Source organism: Pleurodeles waltl, chromosome 6 (genome assembly GCF_031143425.1).
Source record: "Pleurodeles waltl isolate 20211129_DDA chromosome 6, aPleWal1.hap1.20221129, whole genome shotgun sequence".
Taxonomy (NCBI): Eukaryota; Metazoa; Chordata; class Amphibia; order Caudata; family Salamandridae; genus Pleurodeles; species Pleurodeles waltl.
This window is the reverse complement of record NC_090445.1, coordinates 27,624,158-27,639,424: the sequence shown is the minus strand read 5'-3', so window position 1 is coordinate 27,639,424 and position 15,267 is coordinate 27,624,158. Positions and strand designations below refer to the sequence as shown.

At 47.6% G+C, this 15,267-nt stretch overlaps 1 protein-coding gene across 1 annotated transcript in view; it reads left to right on the top strand.

Moving 5' to 3' along the window:
• The window catches only part of MED27 (mediator complex subunit 27), a 602,008-nt gene that overhangs the window by 535,744 nt on the left and 50,997 nt on the right, over positions 1–15,267 (top strand). Inside the window, exon 6 of the mRNA XM_069237101.1 lies at positions 3,390–3,431. Coding sequence (XP_069093202.1) covers positions 3,390–3,431 — 42 coding nt within the window. The remainder of the gene's footprint in view (positions 1–3,389; positions 3,432–15,267) is intronic.

The following is a 15,267-nucleotide window of genomic DNA, read 5'->3' as shown; positions in this document are numbered from 1 at the left end:
TCTGGGGGATGTCTGCAAGCAAAAGAGAGCTGGGTTGCAGGTGTCTGGTTGGTTGGTGGAAGGTCATTTGTTTGTTGATGTATGCTGGCTCTACGTAGTGCAGTGCTTTGTATGCCTGGGTCAGCATCTTGAACGGGCATCTCTTCTGTTCGGGAGCCAGTGTAGCTTCGTGAGGTGGGGGGTGACGTGAGTCCATCTGGAAAGTCAAAGATGAATGTTGACGTTTGGAGTCCTCATTGAGCATAAATCCATCATTATCAACCCACATACCTTTAACACTGGTGAAAAGGGACTATTGACTTCCTTTTGCACTGGGTTTACATTATTCTTTAGTTAGTTTTTTTATAAGTGAATTTAAAATGAGCACAAGGTCAATGGCGAAGAACAAGTTCTGGCAATCTGACTTTATTCAGCTTGGTTCCACACGCAGGTGCATATATCTGTTTTGAGGCCCCAGTAATCTAGGTGGAAACTGCACGGGGCCAGACCCCCTACATCTCATGTAGAAAACAAAATAATGTGGAATCTTTTTCCCAAAGCTCTTCCAAGTATACGTAGATACATTTTCAAATTAGGTGAATGCAGGTAGGGCTTTCGACTTGCTGATGTCCATCTTACCTGTAGGTGCAGCCGTGAGGTTTTACCATGGATTTCATCTTTTCCTGTGGAACTTTCCAGAGTTTTTCCTGAAACAAGCTTTTAGGATTGAAAGTAATTTGAATTCCTAGATATTTAATCATCTTGGTATCATGGGGCTTGTAAACAGGGCGTTATATTCTATCTCCTGCACCTTGAGACCCGATGGGTCTTTACAAATCCATGATTGATTGATTGATTGATCTTCTCAGATTTGAGTTTGTTATTACGCCATCCTGGCCCTCAAAAAAGGGTATTGTCCGCATCAAGCATATTTCATGGGTTCTCCCTTCTTAATTTTTATCAAGTAAATGACTTACGAGAAATAACTAGACCAGTGGTTTTGTAATGAGGTATTTATCCACAAAAGCTGTATTTCACTGGGGTGGGTATTTAAAATCAGCATTTGTCCCAGTTGAACGCCTTTTACCACCTGTGACTGACACGGGTGGTCAGTCCTTAAGAGCAGGGTTCGTGGGGGAGAAACCATTGTAGCTTTCCTTCTTCTGGCATCTGAAGGGCATTGCCCCCTGATGCCCCCTGGGTGGTTGGGGCTGAAGAGCCCCTGTTAAACTTTATTCAGAGGCTCTGTTCTGTGAAATGAAAGAATAAAATGGATCAGGTGGAAGCTGAAATACTCCTGAGTAGCAAAGAAGTTGTGGAAAGAGGTCTTTCTCGAAGAGTGGAGTCAGGCTGTGGTGCATTATGTGCAGGTGGAGAGTAGGGTAGTATGAGAGGGGGTGTCCTCCTAAACATACGTGTTGGATAGGGGGTGGTGAGGGGCGGTGGGGTATTGGCCGACATTTGGATGAGGTTGTGGTTGGGGGGAGGAGTCGATCATTCAGGCAGGGGTCCCTGAGATTGGACTAGTATTAGATCCACTCTTTTCCAATGTGAGTGAGTTGGCAATAAGTGTGGAGTAAAGAACAAATGATTCAAGAGATGCTATTCCAGGAGAGATGTCCATTTCTTGACGTCCAAGTTGAAAATGTAAAGAACCATGAGAGTTCAGTAACGTCATCGAGAATTCAATATGGGTGATTGAAAAAGATACCGGTGCACCAGTGGGTGGTAGAGGATAATCTGTTTAGACTAGACTATCACCCTGACAATGATGTGCCATGTTGTGGGGGATATTGTTGGAGGTAAGATGGTGAGGGATCAATTTATGAGGACCCAGGCCCAGTGGCCTTATGTGGCACGTAGGGTGAACGGATGAAGGTGTGATGATCAGTCTCAATATAAATGAGTCTTTGCGGTTGATACAAATGTAATCATTTGTGGAGAGAGTGGTGGTAGGTGTCTACCATTGTTGATGTGTGTAGTTTCATTGCATACGCTGCTTGTTGAGTATCGAGGCATGGGATTGAGTATCGAGACATGGGATTGAGTATCGAGGCATGGGATTGAGTATCGAGGCATGGGATTGCGTTTGAAGGTCTGAGTGCTCAAGGAGGCCATTAACCTTGGTGATGGACTGAAAGTAGAAGAGTAGTTTTGGGGCGAAGCATGGAACCTGAGGGTGGCAGTCTCAGTAGTATGATTTGTGAGGGGGTGACAGTGATGTGGGCGCAAGGGTGGTGCAGGAACTTACCTGAGAATGAGGCTGAAATGTGTTGGTGTTTTTGTTTATTGGGGCAGAAGGGCTAATCCGGTCATCCTTGTGAATGGTGTTTCGTGTGGTCGGTCGGTGCTCCTTAACCCAGGTACAAGATTCTCCTTCCTTTGTCCCTGAAATAAGGAGACAAAGTGACTCAACCCAGTACCTAAAAGGTACTCTGAATGTTTTCCTGCATTCTCGCACCATGAAATCATTGTGAACAAGAACTGCTGGGGAGAGCTGAGGCCTGAGTGTGGAAATCATTGTGAACAAGAACTGCTGGTGAGAGCTGAGGCCTGAGTGTGAAAATCATTGTGAACAAGAACTGCTGGGGAGAGCTGAGGCCTGAGTGTGAAAATCATTGTGAATAAGAACTGCTGGGAAGAGCTGAGTGTGAAAATCATTGTGAATAAGAACTGCTGGGGAGAGCTGAGGCCTGAGTATGAAAATCATTGTGAATAAGAACTGCTGGGAAGAGCTGAGGCCTAAGTATGAAAATCATTGTGAGCTAGAACTGCTGGGAGAGCTGAGGCCGGAGTGTGAAAATTATTGTGAATAGGTACTGCTGGGGAGAGATGGGGGCCAGTGAAAAACATGGTGAACAGGACCTGCTTGTGAGACTTTGTATCAGGCAGTAAATTCATATCACAAACTACAGGAAGCGAGAGAGGCCAGGGTGCTTTGAGGCAGCCGCTGCTTTTGTACAGCTGAGGATGGGTACCACACCCCCCAACTCGCATTAACCATCACCGCATGCACTCGAGGCACATTTTTATTCTGGTGCTGGCTGGCGTCTGCTTTGATGAGGTCTGGTGCCCGCCTCGGGCTGTGGGACATATGGGACGCCTCCAAGTTCTAGGCAGAAATGACTCTAATGAGGCTTATGACCCTGAAAGTTGTAAATGTCATGTTTATAATAATGAGTGGAGTATTTATGCAGCATTCTAATCTCATCACACAAAAATCTGTCTGGATTTAATGAATATTCCCATCAAATTACAGTGTGCGCGCAGGAGGGTTTTTGTCTAAGATCACAGTGTTGTGAGCAGCCGGTACTTGAGTGGGTGTGGGTCCACCTGAATGTCTTTTACTGTTTCGGGTATGTTTACCGTGTGTTTATTTTGTGTCTTTTTTCCCTCCTTGGCGTTTACAGCTCGACATCTGGTCCAAGTCGAACTATCAAGTGTTCCAGAAGGTGAGTCCAGACGGATTGGCATCTTTTTTCATATAACCAGTGCTTTAAATGGGCAGGTACTGTCCGGTACTGAGTACCTGTACTTCCTTAGTTTGAAAGGGAGATTACATTCACTCCTCAGCACTGCTGCATACATTAAAAGGGAGAGTACCTGCACTTCTCAGGACTTCTGCAATACAGATAATGGCAGAGTACCTGCACTTCATAGCACTGCTGAAGTACATTTAATGCGAGAGTACCTGCACTTCTCAGCACTGCTGCAGTACATTTAATGGGTGAGGGGGGGGGTTACCAGCACTTCTCAGCACTGTTGCAGTACATTTAATGGCAGAGTACCTGCACTTCTTAGCACTGCTGCAGTGCATTTAATGGCAGAGTACCTGCACTTCTCAGCACTGTTGCAGTACATTTAATGGCAGAGTACCTGCACTTCTGAGCACTGCTGCAGTACATATAATGGGAGAGTACCTGCACTTCTCAGCACTGCTGCAGTACATTTAATGGGAGAGTACCTGCACTTCTCAGCACTGCTGCAGTACATTTAATGGGGGAGCACCTGCACTTCTCAGCACTGCTGCAGTACATTTGATTGGAGAGTACCTGCACGTCTCAGCACTGCTGCAGTACATTTAATGGGTGAGTACCTGCACTTCTCAGCACTGCTGCAGTACATTTAATGGGAGACTACCTGCACTTCTGAGCACTGCTGCAGTACATGCAAAGGGAGAGTACTGGCACTGCTGCAGTACATTTAATGGGTGAGTACCAGCACTTCTCAGCACGGCTGCAGTACATTTAATGGGTTGGGGGGGAGGGGTTACCGGTACTTCTCAGCACTGTTGCAGTACATTTAATGGGAGACTACCTGCACTTCTGAGCACTGCTGCAGTACATGTAAAGGGAGAGTACTGGCACTGCTGCAGTACATTTAATGGGTGAGTACCAGCACTTCTCAGCACGGCTGCAGTACATTTAATGGGTGAGTACCAGCACTTCTCAGCACGGCTGCAGTACATTTAATGGGAGAGTTTCTGCACTTCTGTATTTGCATTTAAAGCACTGCATATAGCTGGTGGTAAGGTCAAGGGTAAAGACCCCCCCGCAGCTGTAGTGCCTGGGAGGAAGTTCACTTGAAGCTTTGCACTCTTTTAGCTCAGGAGCAGCTCTGGGCAGTGCCTTAGTGTCTCTGGTCACCACCGGTCTCTTGGCTGCACCCTGGGCCAGCTGCAGGGCGAGCAGGTCAGTCAGAAGCCCAGGGCCAGCGACTTGCAGCCATCGGAAGGGCCGAACAGGGGGAAGGTGCAGAAACGTTCAGTGAGGCCCAGAAGAGGCCAGGAGTATTTATGTTCAATGTTTCATTGACTGGTATACTTGTCAATGGCGCATAGCTCCGAAAGACGGGCGCTCGGCCAAAAGCAAGGCCAATGGAATAATGCGACTGTGCAACTGCAGCGATTTTCACATAGTTATACATTTGATGCGTTTGCTACATAATCCTTCATCTGCCGCATAATCTGCAGATTTTCACAAACATTTTTTTGTTTCTAGCTCAAACGGTTCAAAAGTTACACAGTGTACGGCCCTTTGCAAAAGCTGGACGGGTCGCGTTTCTGTAGCTCATTATTATATTTAGGTGTTATTTAGAGTATTATCAAGTTTAAAAATTATGAAATAATGAAGTAATACTATTACTAAAGTGCTGCGTTATGCCACATAATTTGCCTTTTCTTGCCACATAATTTACTCAACCCTTCTGTATAATTTTGGCCTTTCCTGCTGTGTTCCCCACGGCCCTGCATATAGTTTGCCAGAGGTAGACTCACAAGTGTAACACACACACTCACACATTCATGCTTACTTATATTGGTCCACTCATTCTCACTCTCGCCATCAGTGTTCCGATTGATCCTGGAGCTGACGTCACCTAGCACTCATCCCCAGCGAGAGCTGGACATATAAAAAGGGGTGATTCATGTGAGCTGCAACAACGACCCCCTACTGACGCCAGAGTTAGAAATTATAGGGCTGCCTGCGTCCACAGACTAGCAAAAGCCCCCCAGGTCCCTCCTGGTTTAAGTGTGGAGCACCGCCAGGGACTTCCCTTCAGGCCTCTGATGATGCTCATACTAACCACTAAAATATTTATTTTTGGGAAATTCTGGATAGGTGAAATACTGTTTGAGAAACCCCAAAACAAACCCGGCCGAGATCTGTGCCCAGCATCCTCCACCCCTTCGTTTTAAACCTTAAGGGCAGCAGCACAAGGAATGCAACAGTCGGATAGTCAGGCTAGAGGGAGGGCTTGGGCACTACAAGATCCAGCACCCGGCAGGCCGGGGTCCAAGAGCTGCACTGGAGAAGTCAGAGAGGCAGCCCAGGGTGAGGTCAGGTGCAAGAGCTGCACTGGAGCAGTCAGAGAGGCAGCCCGGTGTGAGGTCGGGTCCAAGAGCTGCACTGGAGCAGTCTGAGAGGCAGCCCGGGTGAGGTCAGGTGCAAGAGCTGCACTGGAGCAGTCAGAGAGGCAGCCCTGGGTGAGGTCAGGTTCAAGAGCTGCACTGGAGCAGTCAGAGAGGCAGCCCTGGGTGAGGTCAGGTTCAAGAGCTGCACTGGAGCAGTCAGAGAGGCAGCCCTGGGTGAGGTCAGGCTCAAGAGCTGCACTGGAGCAGTCAGAGAGGCAGCCCTGGGTGAGGTCAGGTTCAAGAGCTGCACTGGAGCAGTCAGAGAGGAAGCCTAGGGTGAGGTCAGGCTCAAGAGCTACACTGGAGCAGTCAGAGAGGCAGCCTGGGGTGAGGTCAGGTTCAAGAGCTGCACTGGAGCAGTCAGAGAGGCAGCCCGGGTGAGATTGGGTCCAAGAGCTGCACTGGAGCAGTCAGAGAGGCAGCCCGGGGTGAGGTCAGGTGCAAGAGCTGCACTGGAGCAGTCAGAGAGGAAGCCTAGGGTGAGGTCAGGCTCAACAGCTGCACTGGAGCAGTCAGAGAAGCAGCCTATGGTGAGGTCAGGTACACGAGCTGCACTGGAGCAGTCAGAGAGGCAGCCCGGGTGAGGTCGGGTCCAAGAGCTGCACTGGAGCAGTCAGAGAGGCAGCCCGGGGTGAGGTCGGGTCCAAGAGCTGCACTGGAGCAGTCAGAGAGGCAGCCCGGGGTGAGGTCGGGTCCAAGAGCTGCACTGGAGCAGTCAGAGAGGCAGCCTAGGGTGAGGTCTGATACATGAGCTGCACTGGAGCAGTCAGAGAGGCAGCCTGGGGTGAGATCAGGTGCAAGAGCTGCACTGGAGCAGTCAGAGAGGCAGCCTGGGGTGAGGTCAGGTTCAAGAGCTGCACTGGAGCAGTCAGAGAGGCAGCCTAGGGTGAGGTCAGGCTCAAGAGCTACACTGGAGCAGTCAGAGAGGCAGCCTGGGGTGAGGTCAGGTTCAAGAGCTGCACTGGAGCAGTCAGAGAGGCAGCCTAGGGTGAGGTCAGGTACACGAGCTGCACTGGAGCAGTCAGAGAGGAAGCTTAGGGTTAAGTCAGGCTCAAGAGCTGCACTGGAGCAGTCAGAGAGGCAGCCTATGGTGAGGTCAGGTGCACGAGCTGCACTGGAGCAGTCAGACAGGCAGCCTAAGGTCAACTAAGGTACAAGACCAGCACTGGAGCAATCAGATAGGCAACTTAGGGTGAGGTCATTGACAGGGTTGCAAGAGCTGCACTGGAGCAGTCAGAGTGGCAGCATAGGGTCAGGTCAGCTACAACAGCTGCACTGGAGCAGTCAGATAGGCAGTCTACGGTGATGTCATGGACAGGGGAGCAAGAGCCTCACTGGAGCAGATAGATAGGCAGGCCAGGTTGAGGTCATGGACAGGGGTGCAAGAGCTACACTGGAACAGTCAGAGAGGCATCCAACGTTGAGGTCAGGTTTAAGAGCTGCACTGGAGCAGTCAGAGAGGCAGCCTAGGGTGAGGCCGTAGACTGATGCAACAGCTGTGCTGGAGCAGACAGATAGGCAGCCTAAGGTGAGGTCATGGACAGGGATGCAAGAGCTGCACTGGAGCAATCCAATGCGTCAGTTGCAAGAGCTGCACTGGAGCAGACAGATAGGCAGCCTAAGGTGAGGTCATGGACAGGGATGCAAGAGATACGCTGGAGCAATCCAATGCGTCAGTTGCAAGAGCTGCACTGGAGCAGACAGATAGGCAGCCTAGGGAGAGGTCATGGACAGGGATGCAAGAGCTGCACTGGAGCAGTCAGAGGCAGCCTAGGGTGAGGTCAGGTACACGCGCTGCACTGGAGCAGTCAGAGGCAGCCTAGGGTGAGGTCAGGTACACGAGCTGCACTGGAGCAGTCAGAGGCAGCCTAGGGTGAGGTCAGGTACACGAGCTGCACTGGAGCAGTCAGAGAGGCAGCCTAGGGTGAGGTCAGGTACACGAGCTGCACTGGAGCAGTCAGAGAGGCAGCCTAGGGTGAGGTTAGGTACACGAGCTGCACTGGAGCAGTCAGAGGCAGCCTAGGGTGAGGTCAGGTACACGAGCTGCACTGGAGCAGTCAGAGAGGCAGCCTAGGGTGAGGTCGTGAACTCTAAAAGCAGAGTTCTGAACTCCCCAGATGGGGTGAGTACTAGGGGTCACTCATAAAATGCCTTCATTTATTCATAGATGTGGGCGCCAAGGGAGAGGAGTAGGCACCTTGTTATCACTTCCCTTTCAGCAGTAACTGAAGTCATTTGAGGGGGGCAGCCTACTGACATCTATCCCCATAGCTACTGATTAGTTCCTCTTTCGGTATCATGGATATACTCATTAGAGACACCAGAGAAAAGAGAGAACGACTACTTGTAGACATTGAGACACTAGAAAAGGAGATTCAGGATACAAACCCTAAGGAAGCAATAGGCAAAAACTATGAAGCATTACTCACAATAAATCTACTTTTATGTTAGAAATGGAAAGATTCCGCAGAGGCCAGAAATACAACAGAATGGCACAGGCCACACACCTAAGAGAACCAGAAGGGGGAAGAGAAAAAGGGGTAGAACCGGTAAACAACAAGACCGGAGTGACCACAAGATCACTTACGCGCAACATGAAGAACTAGACAATCACACAACCCTTAGGGATGGTTTATGTGTCATGAAGTTATCTGATAAAGTACTGGATGATCAACAATTGAGTGTCCTAAAGAAGGGCTTGGGCTTTGTACCAATGTCATTTCCAGATTTTACAGAGATGCACATTGATTTTTTAAAATTTGTACGGAAATGTAAATTAATGAAATATTTCAACCACAAACATAAATCTAACTCAAACTACGGTGAAGATATAGGCACATGTGAATTCTCTATTGGGGATATAAGGGATGTACAGACCCTACTCTCTTTAGAAGATGATGATAAGTAGAAATGCACCCACTTGTGATGACATTGTATTAGATTTGGGTATCACCAGCTCTGCTACCTGTATCAGTGGACTTAAACCTCGATCTAGATTTACACCCATCCTTTCATCAGACAACTCAATAGATGTCTTCTACAAATTAGTCACCAAAGATCTCCAAAGATCTGCACAAACTGGAAAATCAATACACACTTGGACGTAAAACTTGGTCACATAATTTGAGCCCACAGGAGCACAAGGCTCTACGCTCCTTTGGTGACATCAGAGATGTAGTAATCAAAGAAGCTGATAAAGGTGGAAACATTGTCGTAATGAACCACAAAGACTACATTGGAGAAATTGATAGACAACTCCAAGATCAAAAAGCCTATTGCAAGATCTATAGCAACCCTATAGGCAGAATCAACAAAGACATAGAGACGAAACTGAGTTTTTGGAAGGACAGAGGTCTCCTAACAGGTTCGGAATACAGGTATCTTTTCAACCCAACGCCCATGTTTCCATGCATCTACACTCTCCCCAAAGTCCATAAGCCAGCACCTTTTCCCCCTGGCAGGCCCATAATCTCTGGCATGAATTCACCTACTGAAAAACTTTCCGAATTCACTGATCTCTATTTACAACCTTTTGTATGCAACCTACCTTCATACAATTAAGACACAACACATCTTCTCAGCCTCATTGCAGACTACGAATGGACGGAAGGTCAAATTCTAGCCACACTTGATGTTACTTCCCTTTACACTTGCATACCCAAGAAAGAAGGTATGGCCGCCATCCAGCATTTCCTGGACAAAAGAGAAGCAACATTTCTGGAACACTCCAACATGCTGATGGATGTGATCAATTTAGTTATGGACAACAATGTCTTTTTGCACGAGGGGGTTTGGTACAGACAGAAACAGGGGGTCGCCATGGGGGCTAAATTCTCACCCTCCTTTGCCAACCTCTATATGGGACACTATGAACATCATCACTTGTGGACCAAGGACCCACCAGAGCTCACGCAGTACATCCTGTATTGGGGTCGGTACATTGACGATGTCCTCCTTTTTTGGTCAGGTGATCACATTTCTTTAGAGTTGTTTATCAAATATCTAAATGTCAATCAATACAACATACACTTCACCAGCTGTGCTAGCTCAGTGAGCATTGACTTTTTAGACTTGACATTATACACCGAAGGAAATCATATTTGCTCTAAGTTATTCAGAAAAGCAACAGCTTCAAATTCTATCTTACATGCTATCAGTGCACATCCACATTCCCAAATTAAAGCTATCCCCTTTAATGAAGCTGTGAGGATCAGACGCAACTGCCAAGAAGACCTCAAATTTTCCAAACAGCTAGAAGCACTAGAGCATCGTTTTCTTAATAGGGGTTACTCCAAGAAACTGCTAAGCAACACACGTGAAAGGATTTTAAAGATCGACAGAGCATCTCTTTTTCATAAGAAACCACGCAAACAGGTTGACAAAAAGAAGGCCCCAGCATTCATAACTACATAGACCTGTGCCAGTGCAGAAGTATTCAAGATTCTTAAGAATAACTGGCACATTTTACTATCTGATGAGACCCTTAAGAAAGGTCTCAAAAACAGACCAGACATGATCCATTGCAGAGGCCGCACCTTGAGGGATAAATTGTGTAAAGGTTTTCTACCAATGGTCATGAACGATAGTTGGTTACCCTCCCCACCATCGGGTTTATACAAATGTGGTCACTGCAATGTGTGCGAATATGCCTTAGATAAAACGAAGAATTTTTGTTATAACACAAAAATAACACATACCATCAAGCAATTCATGAATTGCAACACCAAGTTCACTGTATACTGTATCATTTGTATATGTAAAAAAGTCTATGTCGGTAGCACAATCAGACCGTTTAAAGAAAGACTGCAAGAACATATCCGGGCGATCAAAAACAATAACAGTGACTACCCATTTGCAGTTCATTATAACTCAGCACACCCTCTGCAAGAGAGACTAGACATACAAACACATGACATTTTGACAACCAGTTGGCAATTTATATATGGCCATGCATTTCTTTGTGGGCATATGCTCTCTCTTTTCTTCACTAAATTACTCTACTATACAGTTGCATGGTGTTGTTTTTAAACCTGTTTTTGCTCACATGCACCACTTTCTCTTACATTTTCCCATACTTTGGTTTCTTTCCCGTCTCACAAGATGGCGGACTGCACATCCTTAAGTGTGTTAGTCCGTTTTCTATTTCCATTCTTTTCCTAATAAAAATAACAGCTGTGTGCCGGCGCACGCTTCAGATGCGACGCCGCTCACAGACTGATTAGACGACAGGCCGGTTGCAGGTAAGAGAGCATTTGCCCATACCTCTTAGGGAACCCTTTTACGGTGACACGCGTCTACAATGACAGCGGTCGCCGTCATCTTTGTTTGTTTGCACTCGGACAGGTAAGCGGTTGGGCGTTTGTTCCCCCGCATTCTTTACTTGTCTTATGTGATATCGGTATTATTCAATATCCCCTTTTTGTGCATCTTTAGAAAAGAATAGATTGGAGCATTATAATGGCTAACCACAGCGTGCTAAAGGCTTTTGGGCACACAGCATTTTTGATAAGGGCTTAAGCTCCACAGAGGCAGCCGAATCTCAATTTTGTTTACATTTGCCTCAATTCATTTTTCAGTTTCTTATTATTGGCCATAACACACCCATGATTTACGGCTTCCTTGCCCTTAGAATTTTTATCAGTTAGATGGCTGAAACTGGCAGTGCCATTACACGTTTTGTCCATACATGGCCAGCTGCATCATGTATGACAGCATAACAAAATTTCTTAACGAGGGAGAAGGCTAACACCCTGTTCTCCCGCCATTAAATAAGCAGAACGATTCATTGTCTCAAATTGTTCTGGACTTTTACACATTACGTGTAGAGCGATGTTTATTAATTAGTCGTTATTACCACCATACCATGGCCCTCTCTCCTCTTTCCCTTTTCTTGTTGGCTCATTGTTTTCTTCTACATTTCAGACTTACCATGGTCTCTGGACTCTCATATCATCCATGCCACAATTTGTGTATTTTCTTACATCCTTGAGAATTGGAGTCTGTTAATACATCTATAACTTCTATATCTTAAAAGGTATGTCCGTTTTTCTCTCCTTTTCCGCACCTTTTTTAGGCACACACGATTTTGTCTCCACACAGAACACGGGTGATAGTTACTCCTTTTTGGGCACCAAATATAATATCTCTTCTCTGGTTGTATGGAATTTTTTACGGCTTTCTATCCGGTGACATTCTTGGTTTTATACCTGCACTGGCCTTCTTCCTTTTTGCCAACACAATATGTTCACCATATCACTGGTTGTTTCACCATACACGGGGAGTAGAATGAGGTATCCCCTTCTCCTTTCATGGTATGTCTGTGGCACACTACCAACCTGCAGCACTGGGCTTCTCATTCCAACTCCTCAATCTTGGTATATTCACAGCTCACACTAGAATTCAACCTGCTATCAATTTATCAACAATTTTTGTGATTGACACATCCCATCTATATATGTCCACAGCCTTGAAAAAGTCAATGGTGACGAAACATGTGTCGGCTGTTTTCTTAAAACCATGAAAATTGTATTGGCTTTCAAACTACTTACCCAGTGTGTTTCATTGGATCAGGGGATTTGTTTCCCGATACATCACAAAGGAATAAATGGATTTCACTACGATCCTGCGATGTGCCGTGGTTTTCTTCATTTCATACATGGACTGTGACCTTTCCTAGGTGATAGCTTACACACCCTGTGGCTGGGTGTATAACCACTCAAGCACTCCCTTCTTCAAATAAGACTTTCTCAACATGAACTGTGTACATTGAAGGTAGCAGAAATTTTGGAAGTGCGCACCACTCTTACACAGCCACAATTGTTGCTGCTACTGTTGTATATCTATCCCCGTAGTATCTCTTGAGCAGTGCACTGTGAGTTCAAACTCTCTCCCTCGCAGATTCTTCTCATTCTCACTCTTCTCCATCTGATCTCTACCCACCCTGTTAGAAATTGGATTTTTGATTGAGGGGGTAACCCCTTTTTCAGGCAACAACCACAGTGTTGACAGGGTGACCCACAAAGTCACTAAACTCATCTGTTCCCAACCCTGTGGTAGCTTAGCACAAAAGCCAAGCTTAACTTAGAGGCACTGTGCTAAGGATTTATACAGCACTCCAACAGTAATAAACTGAAAGCACAACACAAGAAAAATCCCCCACCGATTTAAAAAATAGAGTAGAATTTCATAAATAACAAGAGACCAAAACAACAAACATTCAAACCAGAACCTGAGGTATGCAGTTTTAAAGGTTTAAGTAAAAATAGTGCCAAGAAGCAGAAAGCATTAACTAGAGTATCTGGTTGCACTAGACCAGGACAAAGGCACAAGTTCAAGCTGACCGTGATGGAGTGCGGTCCATAGTCAGGGACCAGGTTAGTCCAGCTGAAAAAGTTACCTTCTCGAAGTCCTGCTCACAGAGTTGAAAACTTAAGAATGTCACAGAAGGAGCTCAACTGATGCCAGCCAAGGGTCCAGGACCTGGGGAGGCACCTGTTGGGGATCAGGAAGTCACAGAGGCCAGCTGGGCTCATACATGTCCATTTGCAGGTCCAGGCAGGTTGAGTTGCTGCTCCAGGAAGGGCCAGTTGCAGCAGGTCAGTTGTGCAGTTCCAGGGAGGCCTCTGTAGCTCAGAACAGGAGGTCAGCCAACTGATCCTTTGCGTCACTCAGGTTGGCCTGAGATGAAAAGAGTAGGTCCAGTCTTCCTTTTCAGAGACCAGGGCAGGCCTCATGCAGCAGGACAGTCCTCGGGGAAACAAGGCAGGCCTCAAGCGGCAGGGCAGTCCTCTGGGGAACAAGGGAGGCCTCAAGCGGCAGGGAAGTCCTCTGGGAAACAATTCAGGCCTCAAGCGGCAGGGCAGTCCTCTGGGGAACAAGGGAGGCCTCAAGCGGCAGGGAAGTCCTCTGGGAAACAATTCAGGCCTCAAGCGGCAGGGCAGTCCTCTGGGGAACAAGGGAGGCCTCAAGCGAAAGGACAGTCCTCTGGGAAACAAGGCAGGCCTCAAGCGGCAGGGCAGTCCTCTGGGGAACAAGGGAGGCCTCAAGCAGGACAATCCTCTGGGGAACAAGGGAGGCCTCAAGCGGCAGGGCAGTCCTCTGGGGAACAAGGGAGGCCTCAAGCGGCAGGGCAGTCCTCTGGGGAACAAGGCAGGCCTCAAGCGGCAGGGCAGTCCTCTGGGGAACAAGGGAGGCTTCAAGCGGCAGGGCAGTCCTCTGGGGAACAAGGGAGGCCTCAAGCGGCAGGGCAGTCCTCTGGGAAACAAGGCAGGCCTCAAGCGGCAGGGCAGTCCTCTGGGGAACAAGGCAGGCCTCAAGCGGCAGGGCAGACCTCTGGGGAACAAGGCAGGCCTCAAGCGGCAGGGCAGTCCTCTGGGGAACAAGGGAGGCCTCAAGCGGCAGGGAAGTCCTCTGGGGAACAAGGGAGGCCTCAAGCGGCAGGGAAGTCCTCTGGGAGACAAGGGAGGCCTCAAGCGGCAGGGCAGTCCTCTGGGAAACAAGGCAGGCCTCAAGCGGCAGGGCAGTCCTCTGGGAAACAAGGGAGGCCTCAAGCGGCAGGGCAGTCCTCTGGGGAACAAGGGAGGCCTCAAGCGGCAGGGCAGTCCTCTGGGAAACAAGGGAGACCTCAAGCGGCAGGGCAGTCCTCTGGGGAACAAGATTGTCCTCCTTTTGTAACGTCCACAGGTCCAGGGGGTATTAAAGAGTTGGTCTGAGGGTCCAATATTTATACCTGGTGGCAGCCTTTGAAATAGGAGAATCTTCTAGGCCCCTATACATATGGTTTCTGGAAACTCCAGCCCCTCCACTGCCAGGCTCTAAGAGCTCTAGGTTGACAAAACACTGCTGTGAAGTTTGGTGTGAGCGTGCTAGAGGCAGCTCCTTAAAAATGTAATTGCAGGAGAGAACAGTTCCTCCTCATGCATCCCAGCACCATGGCCCATCCTGCCAACACCTGGTGCCCCTTTGTCTCACTATCTGGGATTAATACACAAAGGCCAACTGTCATGCTAATCAAGGTCATGTGACACAGGATGCAGGCACCAAATGGTTATTAAAAGAAAATGCCAACGTTCTAAAAGTGGCATTTTCAGAATTGTGACTTACGTTTTGACTTAACCATTAAAGGCGATTTTAAATGAGAATTCTTTTGATATCAAGCATGACATTTCTACCTGTTCCCAATCAAAAGTCGCCACTTATTGCAATAAGGTAACCAATGTTATCCTATGAGAAATATAGGCCTCACAGTAGTGAAAAACGAATTTAGGAGTTTTTCACTACCAGGACATGTAAAACTTAAAAGTACCTGTCCAACCTTTTAAATACACTACACCCTGCCGTATGGGCTGTTTAAGGCCCACCCTAGTGGTGACTTATAT